Raw genomic sequence first — 16649 nt, 5'->3', positions numbered from 1 at the left:
TAAATCAGAAAATTTGTCTGCTGTTGCTGCAGAACTATGTATCAAATATATTTATATCTTTCTTTCTAACCTTCTGGAAAGCTGTATGTTGGCATACAGACATGGCTGAGTCAAACTTGAAGCTCCTTGAAGCTACCAAAGACATCCGCTTTTGCTGCGCTGCTTTAAATCAGGAGAAGTATTCCTTTTTCGGGTGCAACACAGACATGAGCAGCTCAGACATTAGCTGTCTCTATTTGGCTATGACCAGCACATATCAGCAACTCTCAAAGGGCTTGGAAACCAAAGTTCATGTCTGTGTAAGGCTGGTTTTAAAGCCCTAGAAGTGCTGCTGGCACAAGCCCTGGGTAAGGCTGCATTATCTCTCCTGCTGAGCAGCTGAAGGGAGCCCTGTGACTGCACACCGTGCTCTGGGACAGCTGCAGCCTGCTCCCTCCGAAAACCAGCTGAATCACAGGTGCCAAGGAGGATGCGGTTATCTCCCTTTGCACAGCACCAGACACTTCCTGAAATGTTATGTTATTAAGAACCAGTCAGGTAGACAAGCGTGGATCTTTCTTCCTTCTCGTCTTAAAGATGAGCAAACACAGAAAGGCTAAGAGGGGAAAGGAGCACTTTGTGTAGTTAAAATCAGGTTTCTCCGCTTGGTTTTGCAAAGTGCCATCCTTCTGGCTTCAATTCCTCTACTGGCAGCCATTCGGAACAGGAGGATCAGCAACCACACAATTGCTTCTGGACTCATGCAATTGCTGTCCTAAAGGCAAGCACTGGGCTGATGTGATGGTGTTCTGCAGGCACTGGATGAATGCCTGGACAGCTGAACACCAGGCACCCCAGGAACACTACCAGCAGCCCCAGCACAAGGCCTGCTGAGTGCAGCCCTTGCCTCCAGAAAACTTCCTCCTGCTCCACTGGACTCCCATCACAGAGACTCTTCCCTACAGCCCCTCCACCAGCTCCAGACCTCTTCTCTCAAACACATCCTGCTGCTCTTCATCTCCTAAATCAGCATGAGGGAGTGAAGGGCAAGGGCAGATTATCGCCTTTCAGCAGATACTCCTGACATCCCTTAGGAAGACTGAGACTGTATCACTCCCCACTTCTGCTTTCAGGAAAAACATAAACAGTCCTAGCGCTTTTAAGTCAGTAATGAAAAAAAAAAACAACCAATAATAAATAGAGCAGAAATATTAAATTTGAGCATGAAAATGTTTCACGCACTGAATATACTAATAATACATATCCACTGGACATGAAAGCTGACTAAGACTGCTGCAGGTTGAATGGCTCAGCTAGGGCACACAGGACCCGTAGATCACGTACAGTCGGCATTCACCTAATAATTTCAGTTTTCCCTGAAGCAGAATCCTCCCTCACCATACATGGGGAAACAGCACATCACTGTCACGAAAGACAAATCCTGTCCCCTTGGATTGGTATTTAAAAGAGAAGCATCAACACTGCTTTACGTGTGGCTTTACAAGGTTCATTGTTTATTGGTTCACCCTTCCCTTCAGCTGCAGCACAAAAAAAACACGTGATGCAGAACCAGAAGACCATCAAGTACTGTCGATCTAAATCAGAATCCAACCCCATGATGTACTTCAGAGTCTCTAATCCCAGAGAGCTCCAGTGACATTTTGGGACACTCAGGATGGGTCCTGTGTGGGGCTGTGAAGTGTGGAAAGGGACAAGAGTCTGAACATGTAACTGATCCAACCGGTTTGAGGCCAGAGAAATGCTTGCAAGTGCACAAGGACCCTATTTCACATCCCTCTTGCCTATCATACATCACCTAGACCCTGACAATTTTGCCTCCAACTTCAGACACCTCAGAGTGCTGTGTGCTGGTCATCTCCATGGCCTTTAGTGCACGACGCTCAACTGAAAAGCTGCAGATTCTCATCGTACACAGCCTCCTACTCTGTAAATACAAGTTTGGTCCTTTCCCATTCTGCTGAAAACAGGTCACTTTTACATTTTGAAAGTCTCGAGACAAGCAGATGCAACCTACTGCACTCATTTTAGGCTGGCAGCAGGACAGTGGCTCATCTCACAGCCCGAGGACTGTGCCAGATGGCATTGGGCTATCACAGTGCTCACCACTCAGGCTCGGTCTGTCTGTGCATGGCAGGCACAGGGAGCTGCTAGGCCCACTCCACCCTTTGCTGTCATGTCACCAAATTATGAACGTTACTACCAGCAGAAGCAACTCAGAGCATCTGTGCAGAGTTCTGCATCGTTTTCTAGCACCAATGCAGAAGGACAAGGGTTCTGCATCAGTCTGATTTAAACTTTTCTCTTGCCTATCCAGATCTACACTTGCTGACATCTCTTAGTGTTCCCTTTCTACAGCAGGTATGTCTCATGCCATTGCCTATGCCCTCCCAGCATTTCATCTAAAATCGTCCATAGAAGTATTTCAAATTTCAGGCCAATCTGCAATCATAAATTAAAAAAAAAAAGTGTTCCTTTTGTTCAGAAAATACACAGTCCATGCATTCCCAAGAACAGCCTTAAAAACAAACGAAACAAAAAACCCCAAGAAGAACCAGATGACACCATTTTTCTCATTAAGGGAGATGCTGAGAAGCACAGGCAAGTTAAATTGCTGTCACTCCATTATTTCTACTGCTTTAAGTGGATAGAAGAACAATGGGAAGGTTATGCTCCTCTGAGCTTTCTTATTCACTGTTTTATGAATCCCTAAGGCCTTGCCTGCCCTGTAAGAAATTTCTGAAGTGACATGCCTATTTTTATTAAGACACATCCTTTTTAAACTAACGCACAAACTCAAGCATACACACAGTAATGAGCTTAGCTGGTTGCTTTAACATTCACAGTGATCACTTGTGAAAAACGAGAGCCACCGTTTGGCAATTTTTTTGGCTAGTTCAATGCAGCACAGAACAGAGGACAAGACAGACCTTTACAGCATTTTTAAGTAGGTTACATTTTGCAAATCCTAAAAATGTATTTGAAAAAAAAAATAAATTAAAAAAAGACCAAGTCCCAGCATTTACAGGTTGGTAAAAGGGTTCCTGTCATGCCCAAGATTTATGAGCACGATTTGCTGTACTGCAGAACAAGTAACACTGCAGGATGTGAGATTTCATTACCAAGAAATGAGATCAGGAATTGGCTGTGACTGAGACAGGTGAAAATAGATCTTTTACCTATAAAAGCTCGTGTGTGCTCTGCATTCTAGGCAAACTACGCTGTTATCATCATTTCTTCCTGCTGCACTGGAGTACTTTCATGTAAATGAAATCTGTTCTGCTATCAAGCTGCAAAGAATAAAAATGTATTCTGTATCTCCCATTAGCAAGATGACGCATTGCAGAGTATATGACAGGAATCCTCAGAGAATACTTGTGGATTAGAAGTGCAGTGCTGCACAGGCGAGATTGCTGTGTAAGGGAATCCCCTCTGCCCCATAGGAGGCTCAGAAACGTTACATTAACAGGCAAGATCAGGCCACTTTACCTTCTAAATATTTAAGTTCAGGCAAAAAGATATGACATAATAGGACATCTGAAAAGATGGGACAGTTACAGAGACACAGATGCTTATGTTGCTCTTTTCACGTATACAGAAACTTCTAGAAAAGCTGAGAAGGTATGCAAACATACAAGGAGAAGGACAGACTTCTCATGCAAATTGTTAGAAGCTAAAGATCAAGCTCCATTTCTCTTTCACAGACAAGCCTGAGAATGAACCAAAGTTACTCTCTGGATACACCCTCAACTATTAGCAAATGAAATCCAGATTTGCTCTAAAACAGATGATTAGGGTTACAGCATTGTTTGCTATCAGAAATAGGTTACACAACCTCTAAAGCCAACAAACCTTCCAGACAAGTTAAGAGAGTTTAGGGGAAGATACCATGCCTTCCATCACTGAGTATCTAGTCATTGTTACCCTGAATGTCAACAGATCAGGTATCCAGAGGATTTGGGAAAGCAGAGAGGGCAGCTATGTGCTAACTCCAGCTGAATGCCAAGGGGAGCTGCACCCAATTTCTACAGTCCTCACCTGACCAAGAACAATGCAAGGTATTACCACCACGGCACCAAGCTTGCTGTTCCACTATTCCTCCAGTAGCTTCACGTTTCCGTGTATGTGACTGAGTCAAGCTATCATTTTCCATATCCAATTGCAATTGTCCAGGGTGTTACGCAGATCCCTGGTGACAAAAGCTCCACACAAGCTCTACAGGTAGTCTTTTTCCAGTGTACTGCAATTCTTTTTTTTTTTTCTTTCTAATTGGAAACATGAACTTGGGTCGCTGCAACTGGAAGACATCACATCTTATCCTACTCATCACAGACAATATGAAACCCTTCTTCTTTACAAAAACTCTTTAAGATTTGTTTATCTTGGTCTTCTTTTTCCTCTCCTTTCATAGTTAAATTTTTTTTTCCTCCTTCCACAGTCTTCTTAACTATACCTTTAGTCATCTATACACTATAGACTTTCTCTTGTTGTTGTTATCTATAGACAATGGACTTTCTATTGTTGGTCTGCCATTTGCTTAACCCAACAGCAACCAGTCTTATGGATAAGGCTTTGTCTCTGCTCATAAAAAGAAAGGAATCCCTTCAGACATCTTCCAAGCTTTACTGCTACTCATAAATTGCAGGATGACAATTTTTTTTTTTTTTGCAAAAGCATGACACTGTATTTATCTCCAGATTTTACTCCAAAGACAGTTTCCAATTCCGCTTAAGGCCAGGAAAGGCCAAGACAAGGTATCATCTGGCTCATGACAGTTAGTTGCTGATCTCTGCCTAGTTCCACCTGGACCACCTACACTCCATGGGCATGGAATATAGGACAATGCTATACATGGTCTTTTATCACACAGCATTAATCCGCTCACAATTCCTAATGGCTGTAGGTAGAGACTCTCAGCACAAACTAGCTTTTTTTTTTTTTTTTTTTTAAATCATCTACTTTTCCTGCAGGAAATCTCTTTTAAGAATAATAAAGAAAAGCTTGTACTGCCTCTGCCTATCTTTTGCAACCAGACTTCAGACATATCAGTGACTTGCTGGTAACTTTGACAAATACTATATTAATTTTAAAAAAACTTGTGTTATGACAAAAGTACCTGCATTCCAACATCCTTTGTTTTTCTACAGAAAAAGCGTCAACATATTCTTGAAAATCTTTAAGGTCTCTTCCAATCCAAGTCATGCTATGACTGATCAAATGGAGAAACAACTTAGAGGGAGGTTAAGTCAATTGCCCAAAAGCACAGTTAGTGACAGTGAGACATCAGTAGCCATCTTATGCTAAGACAATTTACGTTGAAACAGCATGGAATGGAAAGGAATATAATGCTTCTCAATCCACAGCCATGTGTAAAATCCGTTTTCCCTCTGATAATGAAGATTAAACACTACATGGAAAGAACAGTACAGGATATGAAATACACCTACATTAAGTGCAATCAGAGTCTCAAAGGAGCGCTGTCCTTTCACATAAACTATCTGGTGGCACCCCCACAAAACACAATTGAACACATTCAAAAAAGATCAGCTAGACACGTTCCACTAGCGGAAAAATTGCCCTTTTGAAGTCCTTTGGTTTGAACTTTACCTTTCCACAAGCCACCATGGACAGGGCAAGCTGGTACCAGAGGTGAAATTCATCAAATGCGAACTTCATGGCTCTCTCCAAGCACTGAGAAACAAATGTTGGAGAAAAGTCAGATTTTGTTGTTGCTGTTTAAATACACATCTGTCAAGACCGATGCTTTGGCATGGCTCAGTAATCAAATGAGGGGTGACAACTATATGTAGAGAAGGTCAGGTTGTTTTTTTTGTTTCCTTTTTTTCTGATAACATCTTCTTCCCCCTCTTAGTTAATGGGGCCTACTAGCATACAACATCACTTTAAATTAGGACTGCTTTGTTCAAGTGCCTACATAAAAATTATCTTAATGTCGCTAACAGTTCTGGCCTGTGTGGCTGTAGGTCTGCGTCTGTGTCTACTAATTGTCAAATAGTATGCTTCATTTTCACCTCCCTGATGAAAAGCCAGCAGTTACTGAATATATGGGTTACTCTTGCACATTTCAAGAAGCAGTTGCAAGAGAAGCCAAAGGTACCTCAGAAAGCATGACATACTGCCCTCTTCTGCCCAGAGTGATGCTGAGAAGGTCGTAGACTTCAGAAGCATCCCGAAGGCTGACGGCACGATCATCCTGCTGGTCGGGGGCACGGCTGATCACTGCATCCCGGTTTGCCTGGGTACAGATACAAATGGAGAGTCAGACATCAATACAGCAAGAGAACCGACTCCTTCATCTATAAAATCACCAACTTTGGGTTTTTTTAATTTTTTTTTTAAATTAAAAATACCCAAAATACAGAAGACGTTCCTATGCAGAAGTAGACTTAATTTTTATCCACACAAAGTAAACTCAAGAAGACAGCTGTACATACAGAAAGGATCTGTGTGAATACCTCATCTCATTTGTTTCACAGAATCAGAAGGTTAGGAAACAGACCTAACAGATCAGATTCTCCATAATTAAAAATCCATAGCTATCCTTAATCTATCATAGAACCATTTGATTTGTAAGGGACCCTTTAAAGGCCATCTGGTCCAACTCCCCTGCAATGAACAGGGGGAACCTACAGCTCAATCAGGCCCATTCAGCTCACAGCCCCATTCAGCCTGACCTTGAGTGTCTCCAGAGATAGGACACTTGTTACCTCTTTGACAACCTGTTCACATCTATGTTCTTTATTAATTCAATTGCCTATAATAGTAATGTTCCAAAATATCATATGTCACAGGCTGAAATTTACCTCAAGATCCCAGCCTCTGCTTTCCGAGGACAATGAGGAAAATCTTAATCCCAGAGTAAAGAGAAAACTCCCTCTATTTTCCAAACATTCAGGCTGGGCTTGACTCAGCCTGCCTGACCTCTGAGAAAGGCAGTGCTGTATGCTATTGAGCATACTGACCACACAGATACAGAGCCCTGCGCATCCCAGTTCAGTGGGGTGCAACACCTAAAAGATCAGAAAAATTAGGAGACTGCCAACAGTTTCACCTGAAGCAAACACAAACAAAACATTCCCTCCCCAAAGCAAGAAGGTTATTTCTTTTTAATTGCAGTGATATGTTTTGGTTTTTTTTTCTAAAAGGGTTACAGATGGGAATTACATGAAATAAAAATTTCCAGAATATACAGCCCTTAAAGCCCACACATATTTTAGTATGATTAAGCTCTAACTGTTTCACCATTACATTATCTGTGTAGTACCCCATTCCAAGCACTTTATCACAGTTGAAACAGCAAACACAATTACTGACAACCAAGGAAATCACAACCAAGAACCATACAGCGAATGCATTTAAAGTCAAACTGACAGGTCAGACTCAGTACAGTGTTTGGATCGTGTACGAAAATTGATACCACCTCTTGTAGCAACAAAACTGGTTTATTTCTCATGTTACTGCAAAGGACAATTTGTGATTAAAACAGATATTTCAGAACAAGACGTGTGAGACACTGAATAAGACCATGAGAACAACTTCAAACAGAAAATTCTGCAAGCACTGTTGAGAAGCATGGCTCATCTGTCTTCAGTAGCGTAACTGAAAAATGTTCCAGCTCTGTTTGGATTTAACTCCAAGACTACTTAAATACATTATAAAAACCTCTTAAAAAAAGCATATACAGAATGCTTCTGAGATTGTGAGATTGCTACTTTAAAAAGAGTTAAAGCTTATACAGAACAATCCTTATTGCCACGTGAATTCTCCTATGTATATACAAAAGCATTAACATAATTTGCTGCATTAGTTAAATGATGACTTCTTTTTTTGATAGAAAATAGCACTCTCATGTTCTGTAATCTGATCGGCCTCCCATTAGAATCAATTATAGCCTGATGCTTTTTTGGGTATCCATCTAGCACCAAGCCGTGATTTTTAAGTTGCTGCATTAGCACAGATAGAAAATTAACCAGAACTGGTGAGTGCCCATTAACATCTGCTAACAGATGTTGGTACTAGATGCACCAACATGCCCTAATTCTGCAATAAGCAGGAATGGGATGTATTACTAGGAGGTAATGTTCTAAAATTGCAGTCATACTGAACACATCGTACACATTGTACTTCACCTAGGCAGAGAGTAGTTAAAAACAACATATGCATAGGCATGACTAATGTTCTTTACAAGGTCATAAACCATATTTCGTTCCATCTTTTAAATCTCAATGCCACAGAAGGTCTCTGCAATCTATCACTCTACTTCCACATATAAAAGCTGCCACTGAGCAAATTTATCAAGTCACTTCTATCCTAGCCATTTCTTATGGTTATGTAAATACCGACCCTACCTCCAATTGCTAATTCCAGTTGTTCAAAAAATCAAGAAACCCTTATGTTAATGCAGAGCTATCTATAGAACACCAAATAATACAAGTCTCATAACAAACTGAGTGATTAGTAGTAGAAAGAGCAGGGAGTGTGTATGAACATTAAGATAAATCATCATCCCAAGGCTCAGGGTACCATTCACCTTTGCAGTGTTACGTATAGGAAGGTAGAGGAGGGAAGTGTGAATCAATACTTCCTGAAACCCCCCAGGAAAATGCAAATATTTCTTTGGCTTCTAAAGATGATGGGTGCTGTGATCATGGTCACCATTTTTCCCATCTTTGTTTATGTTTGTGTGAACATCACTGGGGCAGCCAGAAATCCTGACTGGTCAACTGGTCAACACAGGTGCAAGCCATTTCCACCAATGCTATTTCAACATCTCTGTTTCTGCTCTTTTAGGACACTAATTTTCCTGAACACAACTGGAAAAAAGGGTTATTTGTCCAACACTGATCTCCAAATAGAGCATCAGTAAGTAACAATTCCCTGATTTGTCCCACTGCATTATTTCCTCCTCCACTTTAAGCAGAATGAGAAGAGCTGGAAATACATTTTTGACACGCCCAGTGTGATTCTTCCCCTTGCCACTGTCACACAGACGTGCTTCACTGCACACAGGCAGGATGGAGAGCTGGTGAGTCACACCAGCAGAAAAGAACCTCTGTTTAAGAGGAACGTGTGGGATGGAGAAGGTCACTACCAAAAGGATTGACTTGTATTCACAGAGGAAAATATAAAAACAATCCCTCTCTATCTGGGGTAACACGGCAACCCAGTGATGCACTGTGTTTGCATGTTCTGGGACTCATTACAGACACAACACCAACACAGGACAGCAAGCACCCTCCCAGCAGTGGCAGGATGCATGCACGCAAGTGTGCTGCAGCTGGTGCCACGAGCTCACACAGCTCAGCCATGACAATGTCTCTGGCCCAGCACAGGCACTGCAGCTGCACAGATCCAGCCAGGTTACAGCAGGGAAGACGTCTGCTTTTATTTAGATCAGCAATTTGCCTAACGGTCCTGCTGAGCTATGGACAGCTTGCATCTTCATACCCGCATATACAGCATACCTGCATCAGGATGACCTGCCTATCCACAGAGATTTGCTGTACGTCACTGACATTGCTATGCCACATCCACGTGATAATTGCAGCTTATTTACGGTATGTTTATTACATACATCTGTAGAAAGGAAAAGGGTCACAGCAAATCCAAACAGCCATTACTTCAGCAGCTATTACACACACATTTATGCTGCAGAAAATTGAATTTTACCACAGTACAGAGATGTGCTTCTTAATAAAACATCAAGCAATCATATGCATTTCAATAGAGCATATTCCATGTAGCAGTCCCTTCACACTACAATTAGCTATGAAGTATTCTTTAATTGCTCTCTTTGAAAGATGGCTCCCCCTGCTTTGTTTCAAATAAGAAAAAGAAAGCAATTAAAATCTTTAATGAGTGCCTGCTGCCTGCCCCTTAATTCATGGGCATTCTAATGTTCAACTCGTGTCTTTTCAAAAGAGACATAATTGCCAGATCCACTGCAACCCATCTATACAGAACTGCAGCATGTTTCACAGTGTACTGTAATAATGTAATTGGTGTGATTCAATACTAACATTAAGAGAGGAAAAACAAATGCTATGTGTGTAAGATTGACAATAAGGCTTTAAAATCATGAAGTTGATACCTCTGCTAAGAGGTGGGAAATACTCAGCCCACATCCTTTGGGTCTCCATTCTGGCTGCTTTGCCTGTACTGCCAACAAAATGAATGAACTCCTTGCAGTGGCACAGACTCATTCAGATGTAAAAGGCTACTGACTTGCCACCTAAGTTACTGATGATCTCTACACAGCACTTGAAGACACTTCTCCCTAACATACACACAGAAAACACTCGAGGTTGACCACAAGGCCGTTGTGAGAACGGGAAGCAGATGGAATAAGGAAGAAATACTAAACCCCAACCATTCCCACATCTGCTCAGACAGAGATACCACAACCTGCTTGATTTCAGAGCAGTAGCTCAGAGAATGAAAACTTACTGCCTGTACGAACTGCGTGGCATCTGTCTCATTTCTGGTAGGCAACAGCTTACAGATTACAAGATCCCATTAACTGTCTCAGAAAAAAGCCCATAAATACAAAGAGGCTGGAAGGCTGAGCTTCTCTCTCACCCACAACACAAACACAGCAGAGCATGGTAAAGGACTTGGTTTGTATGAGCAGCAACTTCACTTAAAATGAGTAACTACATTTCTATACACACCAAGGAGGCACAATGCAGCCACAGAGACAAAGCAAACAAGCCAGCCATGTCCGCGAAACAAACCAGTCCCTGTCTAACTTACTGAGGGTTTGGCTGATGTGTGAGCATATTAATTCTACTTATTGTTACTTTTTCCTCCTTTCCCTCAGTGCAAAAACTTTCAAGCAAAATGTGTCAGTGGTTCACAACAACAGACAATTAGAAAGACAGCTACTACAAAATGCTGGATAATTACAGTCCAAATAAGTGGAAACTACTGGCTATTTTCCACTCTCAACACGCGGCCAGTTTGCAAAGCATATAGGAGATTCAAATTATCCTTGGACAGCTAACACGTGAACACTGCTCCATTTTCCTTTTGTTTTGGCATCTCATTATAAAAGGTGACTGCCATCTCTCTCACCAGGTGTGTTCTATTGGCTGATATTGTAGCAGAACTAATTCTGGAAAACTCCACTGAAAGCAAGACAGATATGATCTCTCTCAGTCAAAGCAGTCCAACAAAAGGAAAGGAAAGGGAAAGAATAATCATGGAATCAAACTATTGCTCAGGTTGGAAAAGACCTTAAAGATCATCAAGTCTAACTGCAACCTAACCATACTACCCTAACTCTAACAACCCTCAACTAAATCATGTCCCTGAGCACCACATCCAAAGGCAGGTTTATCTATGGGATGTGTCTTGGGTACCAAAGTCATATATCTACTGCTAGTAATCTGCATTTTAGAGAGTTTTCTTCCAAGAATTTGCATCCTCCCTGCAATTCCAGAAACAAGACAATCTACTGCAAAGCAAAAGAAGAGAAACTCTGCCCAACCCTTGGCAACTCACATTACAACTATTTATTCATGAATAAATTAATAGGGGTGACGTATTTCCCAGTAGAAACATCCGGCATTACATCTTCTCAGGACCAAACTGCAAAGCTTTGCCTTGTAGATCAGAGACAATCAAGCTTGCCATTGTAAGCACAGCACCGTAACTTAGAAGGAACAAATAGGACAGGCAATTCTGTCCCCAGTAGTCTCCTTCACCTGCTATAGTCCAAAAGCCCTCCAAGAAATACATGACTGTTGTGCAGCTGTTGCATCATCACTGGGCTTGGCGTCATAATAAAAAAAACAAGGAAAGGAAAGAAAGGTTCCATAAAGGCAATAAGAGCTCTTTTCTCTTTCAGTCGTGGGATGGTATTGTTTTATAAAGTAAGGAACTGCAGAGCTAATACATTTTAATTATTACTGTGTTTAAATACAAATGTGCTGAATCTTACTCCCTTAAAGGCATGCTCAGAACCATGAGCTAGCTCTCACCAGCAAAAAGAACAGGACAAACCCCAATAACTTACTTCTCCCCTCACCAGCTGCTCTGTGCTCTCAGGCTTTCCAAGGTCAAATCGCCTTTAGAGATTCAAATCAGAGCTAAGATGGGGTTGACATTTCTAATCTTCGTTACACAGGAACAGAATTTAACAGTTTTGGACACAAGGAGCTTCATTTCCAGTATGACTGAAGTGAACACAAACATCATGGTATTTGCTATGTTTGGTGGACCACACCAGCCAGAATCCCTAGCTCTAAGAGCCAGCATTGCCAAGGCACAAATAAAGGATTCTAGACTGTATTTTACACCTCTGATTCAAGAAGGGAAGATTTCTAAATACAAATAAAGACTTTTTTTGGTTTGGTTTTGCCTTTTTTTTAACTTAAAAAATACACACAAAAAGGAATAGAAAGTGTTCCATTACATGTTCTGAGAAACTTCTAGCTGATCTTAAGGGGCAGCAAAACCAACTCACAGCAAACACTGAGAACAGTTATTGAAACAAACAGAACTGTGGTTAATTAGCCCTGCCCAACCCTCCCCTGCTGCCTCCAGCAGCACGACAGGCCCAGTGTGCTGACAGGACCAGCAAAACCAGCACCACTCCCACCCACTGTGTGGGGCAAGGAACCGTGTGTAGCCATGGCATGCACTGAGCCCTCCCAGAGACAGTGCCATTGGGTTTGATGGGCTAAACACAGGCAGAAATGGGACTGGTGGTTCAAAAATAGAATGGCACATTTTTCCAGTGCATGACTAGAACCCATCACTCTAACACAGCCTGAGCTTGTGAGAGCCGGCAGAAGCTGGCCTCCTCCCATGTTAGAGGGAGAGCATTTTTCTCCTCTCACAAACAGCCCATCCATTCAAACCATTGCCCAGGCTGTGCATAAGGAATGAGAATGTAGTCTGTAGGGCAGTTGGAGGCATCATGACAACCCTGACTGTGGTACTCTTCAGGGTGCCCAATTTCTTTCACTAGATTCCTCCATGAGAGCTTCACAGACACAACAGTTAAATAATAGTTGGCACAAAGAGCAAGTGATGCCAAGCCCAATAACTGGATGCTTTTCATTGTTTACTGAGATGTCTTTGGTTGGGAAAACAGGTTCCTGTTATCAAAAGGGCAGACAGAATACAGGAGGCAACTAAGGAGAGGGCCACGAGGAAAAAGCTTTTTCTGCAAGTGTTAACACACCTTCGGGAACATTTTTAAGGCTATGGAAGAGTCTACCACACTACCAGATTTTTACATATTTAGGCTCTGAGTGAGCAAAACACTGAAGGAACACTTTATTACCACTTTAGAAGATATTCTCATTTCATTCCACCAGAACATGCAAGGCTACTCCCTTCAAAAGCAATGGAAGTGGAGGCAAGAAGGAAAAAGCACAGACAGTGTAATAAGCTGAAACCCAGCACTACTGAGAGTCAGAGGAGGTTTTTTGGAATGTAGGATGAGGCTTACAACACCTTAAATGCATTTTCTCTTATCCACTTGCCCCCTGCAGCAAGTTATTGTAATGCCCATAACATCTTCTGTGGAGCTGCACAGATCCTGATGAAGCAGGTGTTAGCTTTGCTTTAGGAATGTGAGACAAACAGAAGTGTATGGTACATTTCAGCTGGTGCAGCAAACTGCCTAGCAATGATTCACTCCCTCCTTGTATGTCTAAGAACAGAAACAAAAGGGTGTTCAAAAAGCATGTTTCTTGAAAAACCTACCACATGCCATATTCCTTTCCACCAATTTCTCACATATTTACTCTGCGGTTCTCTGATGATGAACATTCTCACACAGGACATGTCTTTATTCCATGTCCCCTTCATGTGTTGACACATTTGCCTGTTCCCAGTCACTCCTTCCCACAGTGTCCCACTTCAGCTCATTTTGGAGTGGCTAGAACCAGAAATGGGCAGGTGGAACAGCCCTTCGGCTTTACAGTCCTGCAAAAGAATGATAGCGACATGGCTGCTCTTTCTTCTGCTGATTTGCAAAGAGACAGAAGTACTTTTCTGGTGATTTTTGCTCTGATAGAGCAATCAAAGTGTCAGAGAAGCTGGATAGCTCCAAACAGGTTAACTTCATTATGCAACTTCTGTTTAATTTTAAGAGGTTCTTAACTGTAATACTAAAAGAACAACCAATCCAGCCAATATATAGGATCACCAATCATGTTTCTTACAGGCCCACAGAAACACATCATTACTTGTCACGAATACTCCCTCCAGGAAGGAATGTTTTATTTGGTATATCACAAGGGAGACCTCAACTGGAAATCTGCTTCTTGTTAGCTGATTTTCTGTAAGCTTCAGCAAGTTTAAAACATAAAAAAAAAAAAAATAATAATAATCAAAACCAACACATCTCCAAATGACCAACAAACCTGTACATGAGAAAATTCACTAGCTTACAACAAAAAAGTGTAATGGAAAAGATGCCTCATTATATAATAAATTAAACAAAATTTCCCCTTCCACGGCAGTAGAAACAATAAACTAAGCAGTTAAAATGATAAACCAATTGGCAAGCCTACTGTTACCTCAAGAGGAAGGTGAACACTCAGATGTTCTTTTCCCCAGAAAACAGTCTGTTATCATTCCTGTGCTGGTCCACCACAGACCTTTGTTTATGTAAGTGCTTTTTGTGCAGCAGATCAAAATGCCTTGTATCTACCTCCAAACAGTACCCATATGTAGAAGACAGTACTTAAATACAAGCATATTTATTTAATCTTGAAGTCAGCACAGCAATCCAGACTCTATCATATAGCATTTTCGTACAGCTTCATCCATAACAGTTACAAGATCAGTTTGTCATTTTGCATACTATTGGATAACAGAGATAACCTGTATTCCCCTCGGCAGAACAAGACTATAGTGTTCTAGGTCCCATAAGATTGTTCAACTGCAAGCCCAGCCCTAGAGATGGCTGCAGCAGTCAGTATTATTGCTGCTCCAAATCCTCCTCCTACATGGATCAGCCCAGACACGCCACACTGACACGAGCTCTTCTGATTTTAACAGAAGTGTAACACTGCACTTGGCATGCTACAAGCCCCAGGTCCAGCAGTCTATACTTTAATTACAAAATGCCCTTTCTAACTGCAGAAAAAGCCCTTGAAAAAGCAAAGCAGAGGCACTGTAGAGAAACTGCATGCAGCTATGGTGAACGCAGGCATTTCCTTTTCTCAACAATTCCCCAAACCCTTCACTGAGGTTTCACTTAAAAGAAGTGGTAACACCAGTAAAGGAAGAAACAGCATTTCCTGTTAATTAGTATAATCCTCATTTCTCTTTATTTAGGGAAGACACTGTATACAAAACCAACCGGAAGACTTGACATGGAAATTCTAGATATTCCTTTTGTGCTATCAATATTACAAACTCATTTTTAGCTTACCATGGATTCACTGATTAAGAGGAGAAGCAGAGCCTCTTCTACGTTGTCCTGAGGGCAGTAAACACTGAAAGACAGAACACATTTTTCTGAGGAAGGTCAAGAATCATCCTATCAGTCTCTCTTTCTCATTTCACAAGAGCAGTAACTTGAAACATCTCATACATAATTCATTTGCTAGGTAATACCTTCTTTTGCAGGTTTACACAATTAAAAGCTCTGAAACATATCCAGGATGAGCAATTCTGAACCATAAATAGATTTTTTCCACTTCTTAGCAAAGACAGCTATTAGGTTGGATTTTCTTCATTTGCGTGGGGAAAAAAAAATCAAATACTCTAGGTTTAATGCTTTATTTTTCCAGCAGGCCTTTTGATAAGAAGTCAAAAACAAGAACTCCCAAAGCTACTACATCAATCAGTGACATAATTAGCAATACTGTAGAGCATTCAAACATCCTCTCTTCCTTCTGTCAATAATCCAGAATTAAAAAATGCTTACTTCTCTTCTGTGTATAGCTCGGGCTTCCGACAAAGAAGATTGCTAATGTAAGACTGATCTTCCTTGTTCATGAACTCAGGGAGAGGATCAGATAAAGGGCTCCAGTAACAGTCTTCACTTAAGGAATGGAGAAGCACTTGGCCTAGCTGTTTGGCTGCAGTCTAGAGATCAGTAAACAGAGAAAGATGCATCAGTGAAGCCTTCACACACACCCTGCACACCCAACAACCATACACATATCACAAAGGCCTAACAACAAGGGACAAGATAGAGAATGAAGACAACCAATTGCCACACGGCCTGCTGAGAGTCTCACAAATGTAACTACATTTGAGTGTAATGGTACTCCAATGCTTTCACAGCATCAAGATTTTGTGAGTGAGTCTCAGCCCAGAGGTTACTTCTGTCTTAAGTTTGAAAGAGCAAGCATTCAGTTGGTGTAAACGCAGCTCTTTATAGCTTCATCTCAGTATTATTTCTCCTTCTCTTTTGTTGCTGTTGTAATAGTGGCAGGAAGGTGGCAGGAAGAGAGAAGATTAGGAACTCTGCATTGAGACTGCAATACCACATGCCCTTATTTGACTACTGAGCATCCTTAAATACTTGCTTTCCAGTCCATATCTATGTAGCCGTCAAATTGAGCCCAAAAGGCAGCCAGTTAACTCAACTATGCAAAACTATCTTTGGCATTTGTCTCTGTTTAGACTCATCCAATAAATCTCTATTATTTTTTTTTTCA

General features: G+C 41.4%; 1 protein-coding gene across 7 annotated transcripts in view; it reads right to left on the bottom strand.

The window, feature by feature from the left end:
- TTC7A (tetratricopeptide repeat domain 7A) overlaps window positions 1-16649 on the bottom strand; it is a 162061-nt gene that overhangs the window by 117155 nt on the left and 28257 nt on the right. For all 7 annotated transcript variants that reach the window (XM_015283703.4, NM_001396803.1, NM_001396804.1 and 4 more), the window contains 4 exons: window positions 15911-16071; window positions 15413-15476; window positions 6116-6253; window positions 5605-5688 (listed from right to left, as the gene is read on the bottom strand). In XM_015283703.4, the coding sequence (XP_015139189.1) occupies window positions 5605-5688; window positions 6116-6253; window positions 15413-15476; window positions 15911-16071 (447 nt within the window). The remainder of the gene's footprint in view (window positions 1-5604; window positions 5689-6115; window positions 6254-15412; window positions 15477-15910; window positions 16072-16649) is intronic.

The sequence above is a fragment of the Gallus gallus genome, chromosome 3 (genome assembly GCF_016699485.2).
Source record: "Gallus gallus isolate bGalGal1 chromosome 3, bGalGal1.mat.broiler.GRCg7b, whole genome shotgun sequence".
In the NCBI taxonomy this organism is placed as follows: domain Eukaryota; kingdom Metazoa; phylum Chordata; class Aves; order Galliformes; family Phasianidae; genus Gallus; species Gallus gallus.
Note: the sequence above shows the minus strand (reverse complement) of the source record. Positions and strands in the feature narration are given on the sequence as shown.